The sequence below is a fragment of the Trifolium pratense genome, linkage group LG5 (assembly GCF_020283565.1).
Source record: "Trifolium pratense cultivar HEN17-A07 linkage group LG5, ARS_RC_1.1, whole genome shotgun sequence".
Classification (NCBI taxonomy): domain Eukaryota; kingdom Viridiplantae; phylum Streptophyta; class Magnoliopsida; order Fabales; family Fabaceae; genus Trifolium; species Trifolium pratense.
Window position 1 is genome coordinate 7,995,614 of NC_060063.1, and position 18,641 is coordinate 8,014,254.

General features: G+C 32.4%; 2 protein-coding genes across 2 annotated transcripts; one reads left to right on the plus strand and one right to left on the minus strand.

Moving 5' to 3' along the window:
* The first annotated feature begins 318 nt into the window (after window positions 1–318).
* LOC123884959 (heme oxygenase 1, chloroplastic) lies at window positions 319–3,662 on the plus strand. Its single transcript, XM_045934189.1, has 4 exons — window positions 319–871; window positions 2,063–2,286; window positions 3,182–3,289; window positions 3,410–3,662. The coding sequence occupies exons 1-4, from the start codon at window positions 442–444 to the stop codon at window positions 3,500–3,502; spliced, it is 855 nt and encodes a 284-aa protein (XP_045790145.1). The 5' UTR covers window positions 319–441; the 3' UTR covers window positions 3,503–3,662.
* An 11,798-nt stretch (window positions 3,663–15,460) lies between these two features.
* Window positions 15,461–16,153, minus strand: LOC123884960. Its single transcript, XM_045934190.1, has one exon. The coding sequence runs from the start codon at window positions 16,117–16,119 to the stop codon at window positions 15,700–15,702; it is 420 nt and encodes a 139-aa protein (XP_045790146.1). The 5' UTR covers window positions 16,120–16,153; the 3' UTR covers window positions 15,461–15,699.
* Window positions 16,154–18,641: the final 2,488 nt, after the last annotated feature.

The following is an 18,641-nucleotide window of genomic DNA, read 5'->3' on the forward strand; positions in this document are numbered from 1 at the left end:
TTAATTATATATTTGGTCTCTTATATTTATTTTAGATTTTAATTTTGTCACTCAAGTTTAAAAAGTTTCAAGTGAGTCATTTTTGTCAAATTTCGTTTTAAATTGTCAATGTAGTTAACAAATTTGTATACACGGACAACTTAGGAGGGTGCACGTGGAAGTTTTAAACGAAATTAACTCAAAATTTAATAAAAATGATAAACTTAAGTTGAAATCAATAACATAAAAAATTAAATTAAAAAATTTAAAATATAAAAAATAAATTTAAAATCTAAAATAAAAATAAGGACTAAAGCCGCTTAATTTTAATTTATATTTAAGTCGCTTTTTCTTCAACCTTACTTCTTGGTTATTGAATCATCATCACAACACAAGTCCAATATTCTAATATCACAGACTCCGTGCACTCAACTCTCTTCTTTCTTCCCAAATCATCCATCCATGGCGTCACCAACAGCATCTCTTTACCAAATCCAATCCATTTTCCATTATAAAAACAACAACAAACCTTTATTCTCATTATCATCACCAACACATCAATTTCCTTCCAATTCCAATTTCTTCTTACAAAGGAAGTTATCATTGACGATGCCCAGGAAAGAATCTGTTATTGTTGTGTCGGCGACGACGGCGGAGAAGAAACGGCATCCGGGTGAGAAAAAAGGGTTTGTTGAAGAGATGAGGTTTGTGGCTATGAGGTTACATACAAAGGACCAGGCTAAGGAAGGTGAGAAAGAAGTTAAAGAACCTGAAGAGAAAGCTGTTACTAAGTGGGAACCTACTGTTGATGGTTATTTGAGGTTTCTTGTTGATAGTAAGATTGTTTATGATACTCTTGAGAAAATTGTTCAAGATGCTGCTTATCCTTATTGTAAGACTTTTTTTTTTTTTTTTTTAATGTTTTTATTATATTAATTTTATTACATATGTGTTTATTTTTTTTGGTGAAAAAGGATATTTGTTGTTTTGTTTGTGATTGATATTGCTGACAATTGTGATTGAACTTGGTTGGTTGGTTGGTGTTATCTTTTCATTTTTTAGTATTAACCTTCATGTTGTCGGGGGAAAAGGGTGTCCTGGTAATCCAGAGTTCGGCTGCGGGATATGTAAAGTCTGGTCAAGAATTGTTCCCACCGTGTAGAACAATTTGTCCTTGGGTAACTCATTAAGACATTAACCATTTGAGTCAAATTGCTTGGTTGGTTGGTGTTATCTTAAAGACATAAAAAACCATGATGTAGTATACAAGGTTGTAAATTAAGGTCTAATACCGCGAACTAGACTGTGACATAATGATTTTGATGCTACTCTGAAATTGTGATGCGTTTGCGATTGAGGCCGCATTTGAACCTGCATAGGTTCTTTTACGATGATACTTGGCCGGTGAGGTACCAAGCTTAGGTCTTAGGGATAACTGTTTGTATGGTAAAAAGTGAGTGTGTCTCTTTTGCTGCCTTTATCCCTTAGTATATATTCTCTGTCTAGCCGAGACTATCCCATCTTGGTTGAGACTTGAGACTACTTCTCCTCATGGATCGTGCCTTGCCAAGTGTCCCACGTGCTGTTTGCCTGCGAGTTTACCTGACATAATCTCGTCATGGATTCATCGAGATAACCTCATCGTGGGTAGATCTTATCACGGATATTGAGCTATACCCGGTTTCCACCATATCTTAGTTTTGGACCATAAATGGGAAACATGTATGGAGCTCAAAATGATTGTGATGGTCCAAAACCAATTCTTTGAAATATCAAAGTTAAGGCTTTGTTTGAGATTGGATTATATCATCTTTCTTCTATACAATGTAGAGTAGTAGTTTTGTGAACAAATAACGGCAAAACCATTAGATATTATTCTTTCTTAACATGTATCTTCAAGCTTCTTGATAACTAGGCCTTGTTAGTTCGCGCGTGTTTTCTTTCCAAGTGTTTCTTGATGTTACATGTATCGGTTACTTTAGCATATCTAGACAGAGCTATTGAGTTGGTGTTCTCGGGTATACTAAGGTTCTCAGCAAATTTGATTACATAATTGGATGGTGATTTTGTGTTTGTTGTGTAGATGCTGAATTCAAAAATACTGGATTAGAAAGGTCTGCAAGTTTGGACAAAGATTTGGCATGGTTCAAGGAGCAAGGTTATACCATTCCCGAACCTTCAACTCCTGGTCTTACTTATGCAGACTATCTTAAAGATTTATCTCAAAATGACCCCCAAGCCTTCATTTGCCACTTTTACAACATCTACTTTGCACATTCAGCTGGGGGTCGAATGATTGGGAAGAAGGTAATCCTTTGCATCTATGCTAAAAGAGCTTATATCATGTTTGAGTAGCACATCTTTGATTTTGAGTATCTTTTGCGCTCCATAACATGTATCTTTTCACGATTGATAATGATTAATGAGACTTTATCCAGAGATATTTTCATTTTTCATCGTGATAGAGATCTCCTTGGAGATGTTAGATCATACTGGATTTTTCTTTTAGATGTATTATGTATACAATGTTTCATATCTTTCACCGTCAAATACTCTGTTTGGTGGTACTATGGACATGCTGATTGTAATTAAACAATATTCCGATTGAATATGTACATAATTGGATTAGCATATTCTGTGTTTGAAAATAAATTTTCAGCACAAAGCATTTTCTGTATGATTTTGATTATAAGCTGTTTAGAAATCTCAACAACCAAAACAACTGAATCTTGAAATGCAACTGGGCAGAAAAGTTTCTTATATTACTTTATAATTATCAATAATAATAAGCTTTATGTACAATGGCCTGTTTGGATTGGCTTATTTGAGCTTATCTACGACTACTAGTATATGCACTTGTGAGATCGTATAGAAACAACTTATGACATGTCCATAAACTGTTTTCAACGTATTTCCATAAGCACTGCAGAATAGCTTATGAAAACAACTGAGTTTATATGTAAACAATGTGGTGGTTTTGTTATATATATAAGACTTCTATGATAAGCGCTTATTCTATAAGTGCTTAATTAAACTGTTTATCCAAAGAGGGCCTTAAATTTGGTTACCTCCTACTTTTGGAGTAAATCATTCTTACAATAGCTTACATTCTTTTCATAATAGTATGAAGTTTCCTTCGGTCATTGTTCACCTGATGCGAGAAAAACTAATAATGATTGTTGCTTATTACTTTCTCTTACAGATTGCTGGGCAGTTACTTAACAACCAGGCTTTGGAGTTCTATAAATGGGATGGTGACCTTTCCCAGTTGTTGCAGAATGTTCGAGACAAACTGAATAAAGTTGCTGAAGTATGTTTCTCAAAATCTCGTTTTTGTTTCCATATAACCAATTAGCTTTACAGATTTTCAGTCATGGTGATGAATATATATATATACCTCTTTAGTAATAATTCTTCGTTGTTTCTTCAGGAATGGACTCGAGAAGAGAAGGATCATTGTCTGGAAGAAACAGAAAAGTCATTCAAGCTCTCGGGAGAGATTCTGCGTTTAATTCTATCATGATGATAGTAAGAACCCAACTATGTGTAATTACTTGTGTTGAAGTGCATGGCCGAAGCCAATGCCAATAACATTTTATTTCATCATATGTATATATAAAAAAATGTAGATGCACATTTAATTTTCAATTCACTAAGGAATAATAGTACTTATGTTGTTGAAATGATGCACCATTTTGTTGATTACTGACTTTTTTCTCTTTAGTGCTTTTAGTTTTTAGATGCCGAGAGAGCATTTTCTGGTTATGGCATTAAGCCAAAAAAGTCTACTATAAAGGAATTTTTTTTGTCAAGTAACTTAGTGGCTGTGTTCGGGATTTAAACCCCCGCCCTGCATATATAATTCGATGTTCTTACCAACTGAGTCAAGTTCAGTGAGACACTATAAAGAAATGATTAGTAGTGTGATAATATAATAACAAAAATCTCTATCATTGCTTAATTCTGTCAAAATACAGTCCACCGGAATACATTAAACCATGGGCAAGGAAAGTAGGAATGAAAAAGTGGAAACAAAATCCTACTGAGGTAAATTGACAAATTACAACATGACTCATGACTCTGCATTTCTCTTTTTTAGCTAGAAGTATCTTTTGTAACTAAACTGAATAAACAATGAGTTTTGAATAGGAATATCATCGGAGCGAAGATTGAGTGGGGAGTACTTTATCACTCTCTTTTCTACTATCTAATATGTTCTTCATTTTCATTTTCTATTTCGTAGAGTATGCTTCCACCACCCCATATTTTTGCGGAGATCCATCAATATTAAAAAAAAGTATTGAAGTTCTATTATTTTTTAATCAAACTAGTTGTTAAAAAAATATAATCATAAACAACTTAAAAATTAAGCAAGGTAATTGAAACCGGACCGGACGTCGAACCGATTGAGGCATCGGTTCACGGTTTAAAGGTTCGACTGGGGTTGAAGCGGGGTTCAACCGGTATTAATTAAATATAGTTTTTATATTTATAAATATTTAAATAGTATATAAAATAATAATAATAATAATAATAATAATAATAATAATAGTAATAAATAAAAATAAAACAGTTGCTTTTATAAAGATAAGTGAGCTGTTTTTAGTCTATGGAATTTTTCACTTAGGCCCAAACCCACTTATACTAAACCTAAAATGCTAAAGAAAATTAAGGATTTTCATTAATTCACAACAACAGCAGCCGCCAGCTCTACTCATCTCATATCTTTGATTTCTTTAACTGTAGAAAAATACCCATTTTTTCTTTATGCAATTGGTACTGGTACAAGTTGCTTGTTGGAAATATTGATGAACACTCTAAGATGAGACCTTGCTTTTTATGAGTTGCTTTTAATTACCCAAATATAATTTCTTTGGCATCACCTCTGTTAGAAGTCTCACATTGGCTAGAGATATGAAATGGATAGTCTTTATAAGTGTAGTGCAAATCTCAACTCTTAAGCTAACTTTTGTGGTTGAGTATAGGCCTCCCAAATTCTAATATGGTATCATAACATATCCTAAATCCATTTGTTGTTTGTTGCGGAGACCTCCCATATTTGGGCCACCTGTTGTTGTTGATTTCACGTTTCGGTGATATGGTTTTTTGTGTTTTTGTATTGCGGAATTTGGTGAGATATAATTTTAGGGAGAAAACTCTCCTCAAATATAGGGTTATATGAAGAATACTAAAGTTCTTGTTTTATTCATTATATAAAAACAAATCATATATTTTTAAAACAAAACTAATCCTATAATAAATTCTAAACAAATCTTAAATATTTTAAATAGAAATATAAATCATAAAACCTAATATTATCATATTTTAAATATAAATCTAAATAATATTTAAATCTAAGATCTTCAGAAGATATTTAGGCATATTATTCTCAACACTCCTCCTTGACTGAATATCTTTTGTACGTATCCAATCTGAGCTTCTTGAAAAATTATTCTTCTTGTTTTGATTCTTCTTCTTATCGCAAGCTTTAACATCTTTGTGCCTTGTGGACTTCATGGTAAAAACATTGCATTTGTTATGACTTTTAGGTGATTTTTCACAAGCATATTTATTCTCCTCCTTAACTTGAAATTTCTTCAAAATACCTGAATCTTCGCGATCTTCTTTGAATTTAAGTTCTTTTTTCTCTTCAATAATATGATCATTCTTCATTAAATCTAAAACAAATCTTTTGTCTTTAATCTGAGATGTGATCACTACCTTATTGTTTTGATCCTTAATCACACAACTTTTATGTTCAAATATCACTTTATAATTTTTCTCCAACAGCTGAGCAACACTTAAAAGATTCTGATTAATTTCAGGAACATATAAAACATTGAAAATTTGTTTCATACCTGCATGAGTTTTAATTGAAATTGTTCCAATGCCTTCTACTGCAATTTGTTCTCCATTCCCAATTCTGACTTTGGAAATAGAAGTTTTATTGAGCTCTTTGAAAAGATCTCGATCATAAGTCATATGGTTTGTGCAACCACTGTCAATGAGCCATTCTTTTGACGGTTTGTTGGTTGTAAAACCTGAGATTGCAAGTAGTAGTTCCTGGTCTTCTTCATATTGTTCATGAGCAATGTTAACATCTCCTTGTTGTTGTTGTGATGTGCATACCTTCATCATATGACCTAATTTACCACATTTTTCACATTTTGCATCAGGCCTCCACCAACAATTCTTTGGTGGGTGATTATCCTTTTTGCAATGAGGACATGGTTTGTGTTGGTATTTCTTTCCAAAACCTTTTGCTAGACATATACCATCTATAGTTCTTTCTTCCCTCATAAGTCTTCTTTGTTCTTGTGCCTGCAATGCATGTAACACTTCTGGCAGAGTGATTTTACTCAAATCTTTTTTGTTCTCCAAGGCGGCTATAGAGGCTTCATATCTTTCAGGTATCGTTACAAGGAGTTTTTCCACAATTCTGGAATCAGAAAATTGAGTGCCTAGTAATCGTACCTTATTAGCAATACCCAATAATTTATCAGCGTATGTCTTGATTGTTTCATCCTCCTTCATTCTTTGCAACTCGAAATCTCTCAATAAATTCATAACTTGCATGCTTCGAATCCTTTCATCTCCTTTATATTCTTCTTTTAGGTAATCCCAAATTTCTTTTGGTGTTTTGAGAGTCATGATTTTAATAAAGACGGTTTGTGAGACACTTGCAAACAAACAAGTCTTTGCCTTTGCCCTCTTGGTTTTTCTTTCTTTATGAGTTTTCATCTGTTCTACTGTGGGATCTTTTGGTAACGAAGAAACATCGTAATCATCCTCCACAGTTTCCGATAGATCTAGAGCATCTAAGAATGCCTCCATTCTCACCGCCCAAAGATCATAGTCTTCTCCATCAAAGATCGGAGGAGCAACCTTTGAAAAATCCATCTTCACAGGTCCTTATGAACGTTGGCTCGGATGCCACTGATATGGTTTTTTGTGTTTTTGTATTCCTGAATTTGGTGAGATATAATTTTAGGGAGAAAACTCTCCTCAAATATAGGGTTATATAAAGAATACTAAAGTTCTTGTTTTATTCATTATGCTTATGGCTCTATATATAGAGCTACATAAAAACAAATCATATATTTTTAAAACAAAACTAATCCTATAATAAATTCTAAACAAATCTTAAATATTCTAAATAGAAATATAAATCATAAAACCTAATATTATCATATTTTAAATATAAATCTAAATAATATTTAAATCTAAGATCTTCAGAAGATATTTAGGCATATTATTCTCAACAAGGGGGTGTGTTAGAAGTCCCACATTGGCTAGAGATATGGCATAGATAGCCTTTATAAGTGTAGTGCAAACCTCAACTCTTAAGCTAGCTTGTGTGGTTGAGTATATGCCTCCCAAATTCTAATAACCTCCTTTATTTCTTCTTGTTACTGTTCTTCTGTAATTATTTCTTCTTGTTATTGTTCTTCTGTAATTATTTCTTCATCTTCTCTCTCTTTTATTTTTTTATTTTTCTGAGACAAGGTTGTCAAAACAGGGTGGAAAAGGAAAAAACTGAAACGACATTGAAAAGAAAAAAAATCCAGACCGCCGAATCGCCCAGACCGACCGGGCCGCGTCATCGGTTTTTACCGGTTCGGATCCGGTTTAAACATTTTTTTCCCGGTTTGTGTGCACAGCGATTTTAAGCATTAACCGGACCGGATATAGGTCCGGTTCACGGTTCGACCGGCCGGTCCGGTTTTGACAACCTTGAAATTAAGACATTATTGTATTTTTGTTGAAACCGTTAATCTTGATAAATCTCAATTACATATCAAATGGTTTTAGATTTCAATAAAATTTATATGAATGATTTAAACTTTAATCCAACGGTGAATTTTATAAATCTCTGACTCTCTCTCTCTCTCTCTCTCTCTCTCTCTCAACCGTAGACAATAGACCAAGGAGCGAAAGCCACTCAATTGATTGCTAAATCTCGAATTCGTTAGAAGGATTTACTGCTTGAATTGATAGAGGAATAAGACAAGGGCTTATAGTATAGCGTCTTATCTTTTTATTTGTAATAGGAATGGAGTATCTTTTAAGGAAACTCAAGCAAAAAGCCTCTAACGCCCCGAAATTTATGAATAGTTATTTCGTTATTATTTAATTAATTTCGACAGAAATATATGTCGAACCAATTAATTAATGGGAATTTAGAATAGATGAGATGGGATAGTGAAAATAAATAATTTAATTATAATTAGAGAATTTTTGTTTAAAAAAAAAAAGAAGAAGAGAATTTTAGTAAATTAAATAAGTGGAGAAAAATAAAGAGAAAATTTGAAAAGGGAAGTCAACCAAAATTAAGAGAGTATAAATCACCTCTTAACCTTCCCCATATTAGGCACACATTTTAATTTTCCCCTTATTTCTAGTCGATCTAATTACTGATAGATGAGTCAAGTCGGTATTTCTTTAATTAATTTCCTTTATCGCCGTTTCGATGGAGTGCATTGTTTCACATTGACTCCAATTCTTTTTTCTTTTGGGTGAAATAAAGGGGTCAAGCCCCAAAAGAAAAAAAAAATATAAAGTTATACGAACATTGACTCCAATTCAATTGTCTTAATATTATGTACTCCCTCTGTCCTAAATTATAATAGAAAATAAAAAAATCACATTTATTAAGAAAAAGTAAAACATGAGAATTTGAAATATGTTTTTGTGAGTTTTCCTTGGAATAAGTTGCATAGGAAGATATAAAAACAATTTTTATTGGTTATTGTTTATTGACAAAAGGGTAGAGAGAGAAAATTAAATGCAAATTGCATTTAATTTTATGAGAATAAGGGAAAAACATTCTTGAAAATGATTTTCTCCCTTATAATTTGGGACAAAAAAATTGGTTTTTTTCCCTTATAATTTGGGACGGAGGGAGTAGTCCTTTCGATTCTTTTTATAAGAAACTCTTTGAAAAAATCACACAGACTAAGAAACACATTGTAAATGGTTATTTTCAGTTAATACTCTTAAAAATTTAAATTTATTTCATATATACCCTTATTTACATGTGATTTTAAAAGAAGCAACGTTAAAACATGTATTTACTTATTTTATTTTAAATTCTAATGATGATAAATTATAAAAAGGGTAAATGTGGATTTTAGTTAAAATAATAAGGGTAAAAGAGGAAGACAAAATGAAATGCTAGAAGCTATAAACTCAGAAGCTACTTGAAATAGCTTCTAAAAAAGAAGCTATAAGTTAGTAAAATAAGCTAAATGCTCTTTATGAAAAAGACTGTTACCAAACAGATCTTTTAGCTTATAAGCCATAAGACAAAAACTAAAAGCTAACTTTTTTGACTTGCCAAACAGACCCATTGGTCAACATATTTTCCACGTATTGCTAGCTAGCTCAACATAAACTATATTAGCAATAATCACAATTGAAAGCTATTTCTATTCTCGCCGCAAGACAAGTCGGTAAATGATTTTTATCGGTAGTAATTGTGCTAGAAATAATTCCTTTAATTTCTCAAATGATTTAGAACATAAGAATGATCAGCAATTTGAGGACAAGATCACTTTTAGAGGGGTTGGTAATGATATGATCAATGTTGTAGTGATTGCATGTTTGTTCACAACTCAAGTATGTTTTACAATGAGGAAATCATTTATGACATCAAGGTTTTTTGGTGTTGCGCTTGTTTTTCTTTTGGTGGTTTTTTGGTGCTGTTTTTGTTGCTGTGTTGTGCCGCTGTAGCAAGGCATTTTGGATTTTGCAGGTGTTGCCTTTGTGTTTTTTAGGCTGCCTGACAGTTTTGTTTTGTTTAGGGTGAAATTTTTGTAAGCCTTTATATGTTTGTCCTTTTTGTTGTAGTGGGGGCAGACTTTGCCTTGTTGGTTTCAGATCTTGTAATGTTCCTTTCCTTTTGCTGCTACTAGTACTCCTTGTTCTAGAGTAAGCTTTAATAATATTTGCTGATTCAAAAAAAAAAATTTATGACATCAAGGTTGTTGAAGTTGAAATGATGGAAAGAATTAGGCATAAGAAGATGTTTTTGTCATCATGGAGTGATGCTCTTGAATTTTACCATGTTCAAATTATGGTTACACAGGGTCAATTCAAAAAGGTTTGTGCTTGGGATAATCCTTGTGGTGTTTCCTTTATTATTTGTACTGATATTAATGATCCAGGGAGAACTTTATTGCTATTATGTGTTCTTCTGTTTATGAGGAGGATACATGGCCCTCATTCTTTGAAGATTGGACAAGCTCTTTGGTATTCTTTTTATTGTGTGTTTGCTAATATGGACCAAGTTAACAATGACGGTGAACTCAATGTTAATTGCACAAACTCAAAGGTGTTAACAAAGGTGGGGCATGCATCCACTTGTGATTTGTTTCCAATTTCTTGTGCTCACTTTGAACCATGGTAAATTCTACCTAATTACCCCCTTAATTTTAGTTGTAATTTAATTTCTTGAAAGTCTATGTTGTAATTTTTTGAAAGTCTATGTTTGAATTTCCTTGGAATACCTTATTTTTAGTGGTAGTTTAATTCAAAGTTTATGTTGTAATTTAATTTCTTAAATTTGCAAATTATTTTCAAATGCGCTGCGGGTTTGGGTTTGGATGGAAAAAACCCGAACCCAATGGGTGTGGGCGTGGGTGTTGTTTTGCCACCCGAACAACCTTTGGGTTTGGGTGTGAGTTTGGTAAATGGTAAGTATCAAACCCGCACCCACGGGCGCCTGTTGCCATCCCTAGTTTCTGGGCCAAGTAACTTCACTTTTCCAGGTATTTGCTTGCTTTTGGGCTTCATTTGCTATTAAAATCATCCTAATCTCCTGTTAAAAACATCATATAATTGACTGTCATCAATAATCTAATTGTTAGTCGATTAGAGTGCGGTACCATCTGCGGGAATTAGGGATGGCAAAAAAACCCAAACCCGAGAGACCCACCCGAACCCAAACCCAAGTCAACGGGCGAAACCCGATTTTGCCTGGGTTTGGGTTCAGGTGACACCCGATAATATGGGTGTGGGTTTGGTATCAGTCAAACCCACACCCGAAACCCATACACCCACCCGAAATATTTTATAATTACCTAATTACCCCCATAGTCTCCCTCAATTTCCTTGGAAGACCTTAAATTTTAGTTGTAATTTAATTTCTTGAAAGTCTATGTTGTAATTTCTTGAAAGTCTATGTTTGAATTTCCTTGGAATACCTTAATTTTAGTTGTAATTTAATTCAAAGTCTATGTTGTAATTTAATTTCTTAAATTTGCAAATTATTTTCAAATGTGATGCGGGTTTGGGTTTGGGTGGAAAAAACCCGAACCCAATGGGTGTGGGCGTGGGTGTTGTTTTGCCACCCGAATAGCCTTTGGGTTTGAGTTTGGTTTTGGGTGATGATTTCGGGTGTGGGTTTGGTAAGTGTCAAACCCGCACCCATGGGCGTCCGTTGCTATCCCTAGCGGGAATTCTGTAAATACCTGAAATGGAATGATGGCAGAAAGAATTTTGATACAAACATAACGACTGTGACTAGAGAAACCAAATTTCTCTTAAACAATTCAATACCACCTAATTGGAATGACACACATATGATTCAAATTTTTGACAATATACACGCCACAATGTCAACTAGTTTGATTAATTGTTACTCAAAAAACCTAGTTATATCAAGAACTGATAATTAAGACTCTACCAATTCTTTTTTTTTGGTCAATAGTCTCTACCAATTCTACCAAAAGAACTAAGGAAATAAATTGACCAAATTGGAATGGAAAATATTTATGAATTTAAATGTCGACAATTTAACAGTTCAACAACAACTAGTTAGATTAACTATTACAATAAAATATTTAAGCATATTAAAAAATTTAATTTTTTTTGTACAAAAATATAATTATATGTGTTAATGGTTAAACGATAAATAAATATTAAACTTTGTCAACTAATAATATTAAAAAAAATGAAAGCAAATAATAATAATAAGAATCCGTCAATAATAATAATAATAATATAAAAAATTTGTTTAAATCATACATTTTTTTTTCTTTCAGAAAATACCATGTGTTTTTCAAATACTAAAATTATATTATTTTAAAGGATATTAAATTATTTTATTCTTGTTAAAAAAATGTGACAATCTAGATTAAAAGATTTGACGCATGTTTTGATTTATTGTAGAACATGATTGATAATTATATTTATGTGAAAGATACATTTATAAATATTAAAAAGTAGTGTTTAATGATGAAAACTTAATAAAGAAACAAAATTCGCATTAAATGATTGTCACCTATTAACCACCTCAGCGGTGTATCGGTACACATCCACATAATATGTGTACTGGACTGGGCAATGGTCAATGGACTAAGAGAAAATTGTCTAGGCCCAATAGATCCAAGAAAGCAAAGCCCAATCAAAGACAGATCATGAAATTTAAAAGACACGAGGGCGAGAATGAAAGCACGTGGCGCCAGCGATCCAAAAGTTGGTTTGTTAACTAGTGCTTAAGAGACACTAATTAACCTACCCTTCTAAAATCTAATCATTTAGAATTAGAATGATATGTTATATAAATGGTAGTAGTAAGTTGAACATTTAAGAGTGTGCTTGCGTGGGGTATTGGCTATGTAGAATATACATTGCAATTTTAAAATATTTGTTATGAACTGATCGAAAATGTAAAGTTAGCATTGACAAAGAATTGGGTGATGGTAAGACAAATTGAGGTTGAAATTTCTATGAATGTTATGAACTAACAATCCTAAGGCATCTCTATTTTATTGCATATTTTCGAATTAAAAAAAAAAAAAAAACACTTTTTTTCAAATATCTATATTTTAGTTAATAACTGTGGTGGGAAGAAATTGGTACTTGATACAAAATTTGTTGAAAAATGTTATTTAAACACAAATTTTTAACAAATATACAACAAAACTACACTTTTTGCTTTTTTTTTAATATTTCTTGCACGTCTCGATATCCGTGCTATGAGTGCCTTGTATGGTGTAGATACCATCATCAAGAAATAACATGTTGAAAGCGCAAGTGACATTCATAAGTTGGTTAGTTGACCTATGTTCAGTTTTTAAATTTTCTCTCATAATAAATAAGGGTATAAGTGAAATTTAACATTTAAAACATTTGAAAATTGGTCAAAGTTTCTTATAAAAATGACCAATTTTTTTCTTCTCCAAAGTATTCCATATAAAAAGGACAGAAATGAATATATAAACAAGATGATGGGTATGTAAATTAAATTGTAACAAAAATTGAGTAGAATCTTATTCTTTCAATTGGGTGTATTTGGTTTGGTTTCTACTTGAGCTATCAATCTTTAATCCAAACCCACTCATTTATTTACTTTGGCATCGCACAAAGTGGACACTAAGACTAACTAGTGGACACCGCATTTTACAAAAGCCAATTTGCATTCCACTCATTTATATCTTATGCCATTTAGACTACACATTACCACACTTTGATTCGATGGACCTAATAGCTTCTGTCATGAGATGAGATGAGATTGATTTTTATTTATAAAAATTAAAATCAACCAATGAGGTGCAAATGCATCCCAATATTTTAGCTATGTTGACACTTTAACCCTCAGAATAATTTGTAGCCCCTCAAAGAAATGTATTAGTATAAATAGAAATAAAAATGACACATGTACCAAAAAAAAAAAAAATGACACGGATTATGTCAAAACTCAAAGAATGAACATATAAAAAACCGCTAATTAAAAGTCTTATCATATTATATTAGTAAAAAAAAGTAAAACAATCTTATCATATTATTATTTTATTTCGGTGAATATAATTCAGTTAGTAAAAAATTATATTATATATATGTAGATACCGATATTTGAATTTAAATTCTTTTACTTATTCAAAACTCAAAGAAATATATACAAATAATTATTCAGGAGTGTAACAACAACAAAAAAACTATTCAGGAGTCCTATCATAAACTACTGAAATCAGAATTTCAGTGTAAAGTTATTTTACACATGCGTCAAATAATATAGCAACACATCATGTATGATGTTTAAACACACATGATGAGTCACATTCATTAAATGCTGTGTCAACACATCATTGGATGCATGTGTAAAAAAACTTTAAACTAACGGTGCATACAAATTAAACTCATCAAATTATTGGGTTTAAGTGATTAATGAATTTTACTAAAGAACGAATCATTCGGAAGAATTTAAATTCGACTCTGCCTGAAACAATTTTTTGACCAATGATATAAATTTTTTTACATAGAAGCTCATAAACATTTTCTATATCGTATCGCATCGTATTAAAATTTCTTGTGTTTTAATAAAAATAAACTTCTGAAATTGGCATGAAACATCACAATAAAAATAAACTTCTGAAATTGGCATGAAACATTACACACAATAAACATAAAAGTAAACTTCTGAAATTGGCATGAAACATTACACACTAATAATTAATATATATTTATAACAAAATTAATATTTCAGATATGCTGATTCAAAATTAATATTAATAACAAAATTGATTAAGCAAATTACAACGTCATATGCTAATTTTTTTACAACAAGTCAACAACAGCAATCAATGTCTTATTCTATTGAATGAGATCGGTTACATGATCAAATGATAGCATCATTTTTTTTTTACTAAGATACCATCATTTTTTAAGTGAATGGAAAATACATGTTTTTGTTTATTTGAAGGAGATAAATACATTTACTTATTTTTTTTTAGACGAAATGATAAGCATCACCTAAAATATCAAACACAATCGCAAGGTTCTAAATTTTTTTTTTTTTTTTGAACCAAACAAACTTACTGCATTAACACATATAAAAATGTTCTACATAATAATGCCATTTTTTCTTGGTTAAGCTATAGCTACAAACTAACGGGACACATACATGTTATAATGGTTAAAAAAAAAAAAAATCTTTTTGGAACGGCAATGGTTAAAAACTTAAAATAATATTAGCAAATGTTTATATTTTTCTAACTAACATTTTAATTTTTGTCAAAAAAAAAAACTAACATTTTAATTCATTTAATATTTTGTTAAAGAAAAAAAAAATCACATCTCAATTGGTACGTTGCAATTGCGTGAGGTTAACATATGATGTATATTTATTTTCTAACCGCTCCACAATTCATTTCACACAATAATAACATGTTAAAACTTAAAACTATCTCTCAACCGATATAGACACAAAATCAGGACGTAATTTCATGTATATTACTATCATTTATCACTCAAACAAGAAACCAACTACAATACTAATCCTCCACTTATGGAAATCAAAATTAACAAATTATGATAAAGCAAAATGAAAAATATAAATTTATACGTTCACGTGAGGTTAATTCAATAGGTCAAAACATCACAAAGACAATATAATTTGATCGAACGGTCAGATTTTTTCTGATTGCAAATTACTATATGGTCTATATATGAAATACCTAACTTACCAACAAAACCATGGTTGATAGCTCAAATCTCACAACCAATTAAAGACTTTGTAACCTTAATTATAAAGTTTGAGGGTTTCCCTCTCTTAGAGGGGACTCGACTCATGGACTCGACTCATGTAAACTTATTTTTGTAAAAAAAAAACTCAAACTTCCACAAACAATATATACAAAAAAAAAAAAAAAAACTTCAAGAAAAAAAGACATACATATTATAAAAATCGACTGAAAATCCAAAAAAAACAAAACGAAATCAGGAAGCATGAGACTGAGATGCAGTGGGTGTTCTGAGAGGGTATTCATTCACCTGTTCGCCTTTACTATCATAATAAATTACGCCGGAGAAATCCAACGGCTCACATTTATCACCCATCATGATCGCTTTTTGCCAAACTCCACCATCTCCCCAATCTTCTTTCCCTTTCTTTTTCTTCTTCATCTTTTCAATAAACGGCATCGTTTTATTCGTTATGTTTTTCAGCAATTTCTTCGTTGTCGACGACTTTACAGTAGTTTTCCGGTTCTGATCATTAGTTGCCGGTGGCGCCGCCTTCAGTTTCAACGTAAATCGACTTGCTCTCTTCACCATCATTGTCATCAACGTTGCTGTGTTGATCAAAAAACGGTTAGCTTTGCGCTTTGCCGATTCTCTTCTTGTTATTATGTCGGCCATGGTGTTTTGAAATTTTGTGAGGTTTTTTCTATTGAAACAGACTGTGAAATGTTGTGGTATTTATAGTTGGTTAACACAGTGTCTATGCTTGTGTCAAAAAAAAAAAATACTTTTTATTTATTTATTTATTATTATTATTATTATTATAGTGAAAATACATTTGTCTTTATGAGCTTGACTCAGTTAGTAAGAGACATAATATTTTCCCAATATTTTATATGTGGGAGGTCAGTGTTCGAATTTCGAACATCTCATTTATCATCTTGAGGGTAAATTTTTTAACAACTAAACTACTCGAAAAAAAAATGAACATACATTTTTATATAGATTAGTCATTTATTTAATAACGAATCACAAATTAATTTACTTCGGTATATAAATATCAGAGATTATTATGAATTTTATTTATGTGAGAGATTAAATTGAATTTTTGTGTAAAAAAAAAAAAGAATTTCTACTCTTATTTTACATATCTTTTCTTATCAAGATTACTGCATTTTTTTGGTCAAGAACAAGATTACTGCATTTAATTTTTTATTATTTTTTTTAGTAAAGATTATATGTTATTATTGTTTGGAAAGAAAAAACCAAATGATATTCCATTAGAATACTTTTCTTTTTATGTACCAAAAAAAAAAGAATACTTTTCTTTTTTGAATACAATACTTTTCTGTTTATGGGATATATATACTTTGCATTCATTTTCTTTTATGTGATATGATTTTTACTATTTTCTGTAACATACTCAAATTTATTGTCATTCAGAAAATTGACTTACTCCCTAAGTTGTTATTATTTATTTAAAACACACGGAGAATTGATGGTTTTCATTAATGGAAAAATTGCAATTTTAAACAACTTTCACTTATGTTTAAATAACACACGGAACGGAACATTAAGAAACACGCATGTAAAACTACTCTTTTTTTTACTAAAAAATATACATTCATTCAAATTGAAAGTACATCTGATCATTACCTAAAAATTGAAAAAAGTGAATCTACAAAAAATCTTACAGCATCTAGGTTAATAGCATATAACATCATGAAAGTGCCTACAAATATGACAAAATAAAAGTAATCGGAATTTTCATACTCCCGGATCTGCAACGTTGACGTCCAAGTTTTCATCAGATCTGTAATGAGTTGAGGTAAATATGTCAATTTGAATCAACGAAATATCGTACTAAAATGAACCACCAACAAACGCCGCACAAGACGACGCCAAACACAACGCCGCACAAGACGACAAACTTAAAATACAAAAAACAAAATGTCAATGAGAAATATAATATACTAAAAACAAATTTTCATGAGAGAGAGAGGTAGAGAGAGAGAGGCGCTGCTTCTAGGGCACACCTAGGGCAGCCGTTTCGGTCATCGCCTTCACCGGAAGTAAGGCAGAAACGGGGGGATGCTTTGCTAGATAGCGGAGAATGGACCGAGGTGAGACGGCGAGGTCGGAATGGGCGTAGAGAGGATGACAGAGATCGATACTTTTCAAGGCAGACCAGACGTTACTATGCTTCATGATCGATTTCAACATCCAGTCTTCAAGGCTTTAACGATCATCAACCCTTCCCTTCTCATCGCACGCGTGATCGCTATCAATCTGGGAGATGCCAGACTCGTTACAGTAAGGAACGACGTGATTTTGCGCAAAAAGGAACTCATCTAAACAGGCGATATGCTTCAGGAATTAACTTTAGATCACGATCTCCTTCTGGTATTGAAAGACGGCTGCATCAGCACGATCATGAGAGAAAGAAGCTCAGCCATCGTGTGCGACGTGATCCGGTTCGCAGTCGGTACCAATCACGTTCTTATTCTGCTCATCGGCGTCGGCGATTAACGTCTCAAGGAGGTTGTAGGTTGTCGGAAGATGGGAAGGATAGGAGCAGAGAGCAGGGTCGACATTTAAATGATGGTATGACGGCATCATTTGATGATGACAACAAGGATTTCAGCCTTCGTGCGCGACGTGATTCGTTATGCAGGCTGCGCAATTCACGCTCTCTTTCAGTTAATCGACGTCGGCGGCTGCCGTATCATGGAGATCGCAGGTTGTCGGATGTTGGGAAGAAGAAAAGCTCAGTGCAGCGTGATGGTGTGTCGGTGACGTCTGATGATGGCAGTGGTAAGATTGCAGGAGGCAAGGTTCTAGCTGGTGGTGTGTTTGATGGACGCAAGGAGTTAAAGGATGGTGGTGGTGTGAATGTTGGCTTCAAGCTCTGTGATGTCAATGTTTCGGGTTCAAACCTTAAGCGGTACGTCTCTTTATACTTTACAAATTTTCCGGCACAACTACCAAAGTTTTATCTTAGAAAAGATTTTGAAGTTTGTGGCATGCTGGAGGATGTGTTCGTTGCTAAAAAGAGGAATAAGTATGGTCAACCCTATGGCTTCGTCAAATACTCCAATGTTAGAAATGTTTCTAAAATGACGAACGCCTTGAACAATGTCTGGTTTGGTCATTTTCGTGTTAGAGCAAGCATGGCTTTGTTCGAGCGTAATGATTCGAGG

Coding starts and splice junctions, on each gene's coding strand:
- LOC123884959 (XM_045934189.1), top strand. CDS start 442: ATGGCGTCACCAACAGCATCTCTTTACCAAATCCAATCCATTTTCCAT. Junction 2,287..3,181: donor GTCGAATGATTGGGAAGAAG/GTAATCCTTTGC, acceptor TTTCTCTTACAG/ATTGCTGGGCAGTTACTTAA. Junction 3,290..3,409: donor AACTGAATAAAGTTGCTGAA/GTATGTTTCTCA, acceptor TTGTTTCTTCAG/GAATGGACTCGAGAAGAGAA.
- LOC123884960 (XM_045934190.1), bottom strand. CDS start 16,119: ATGGCCGACATAATAACAAGAAGAGAATCGGCAAAGCGCAAAGCTAAC.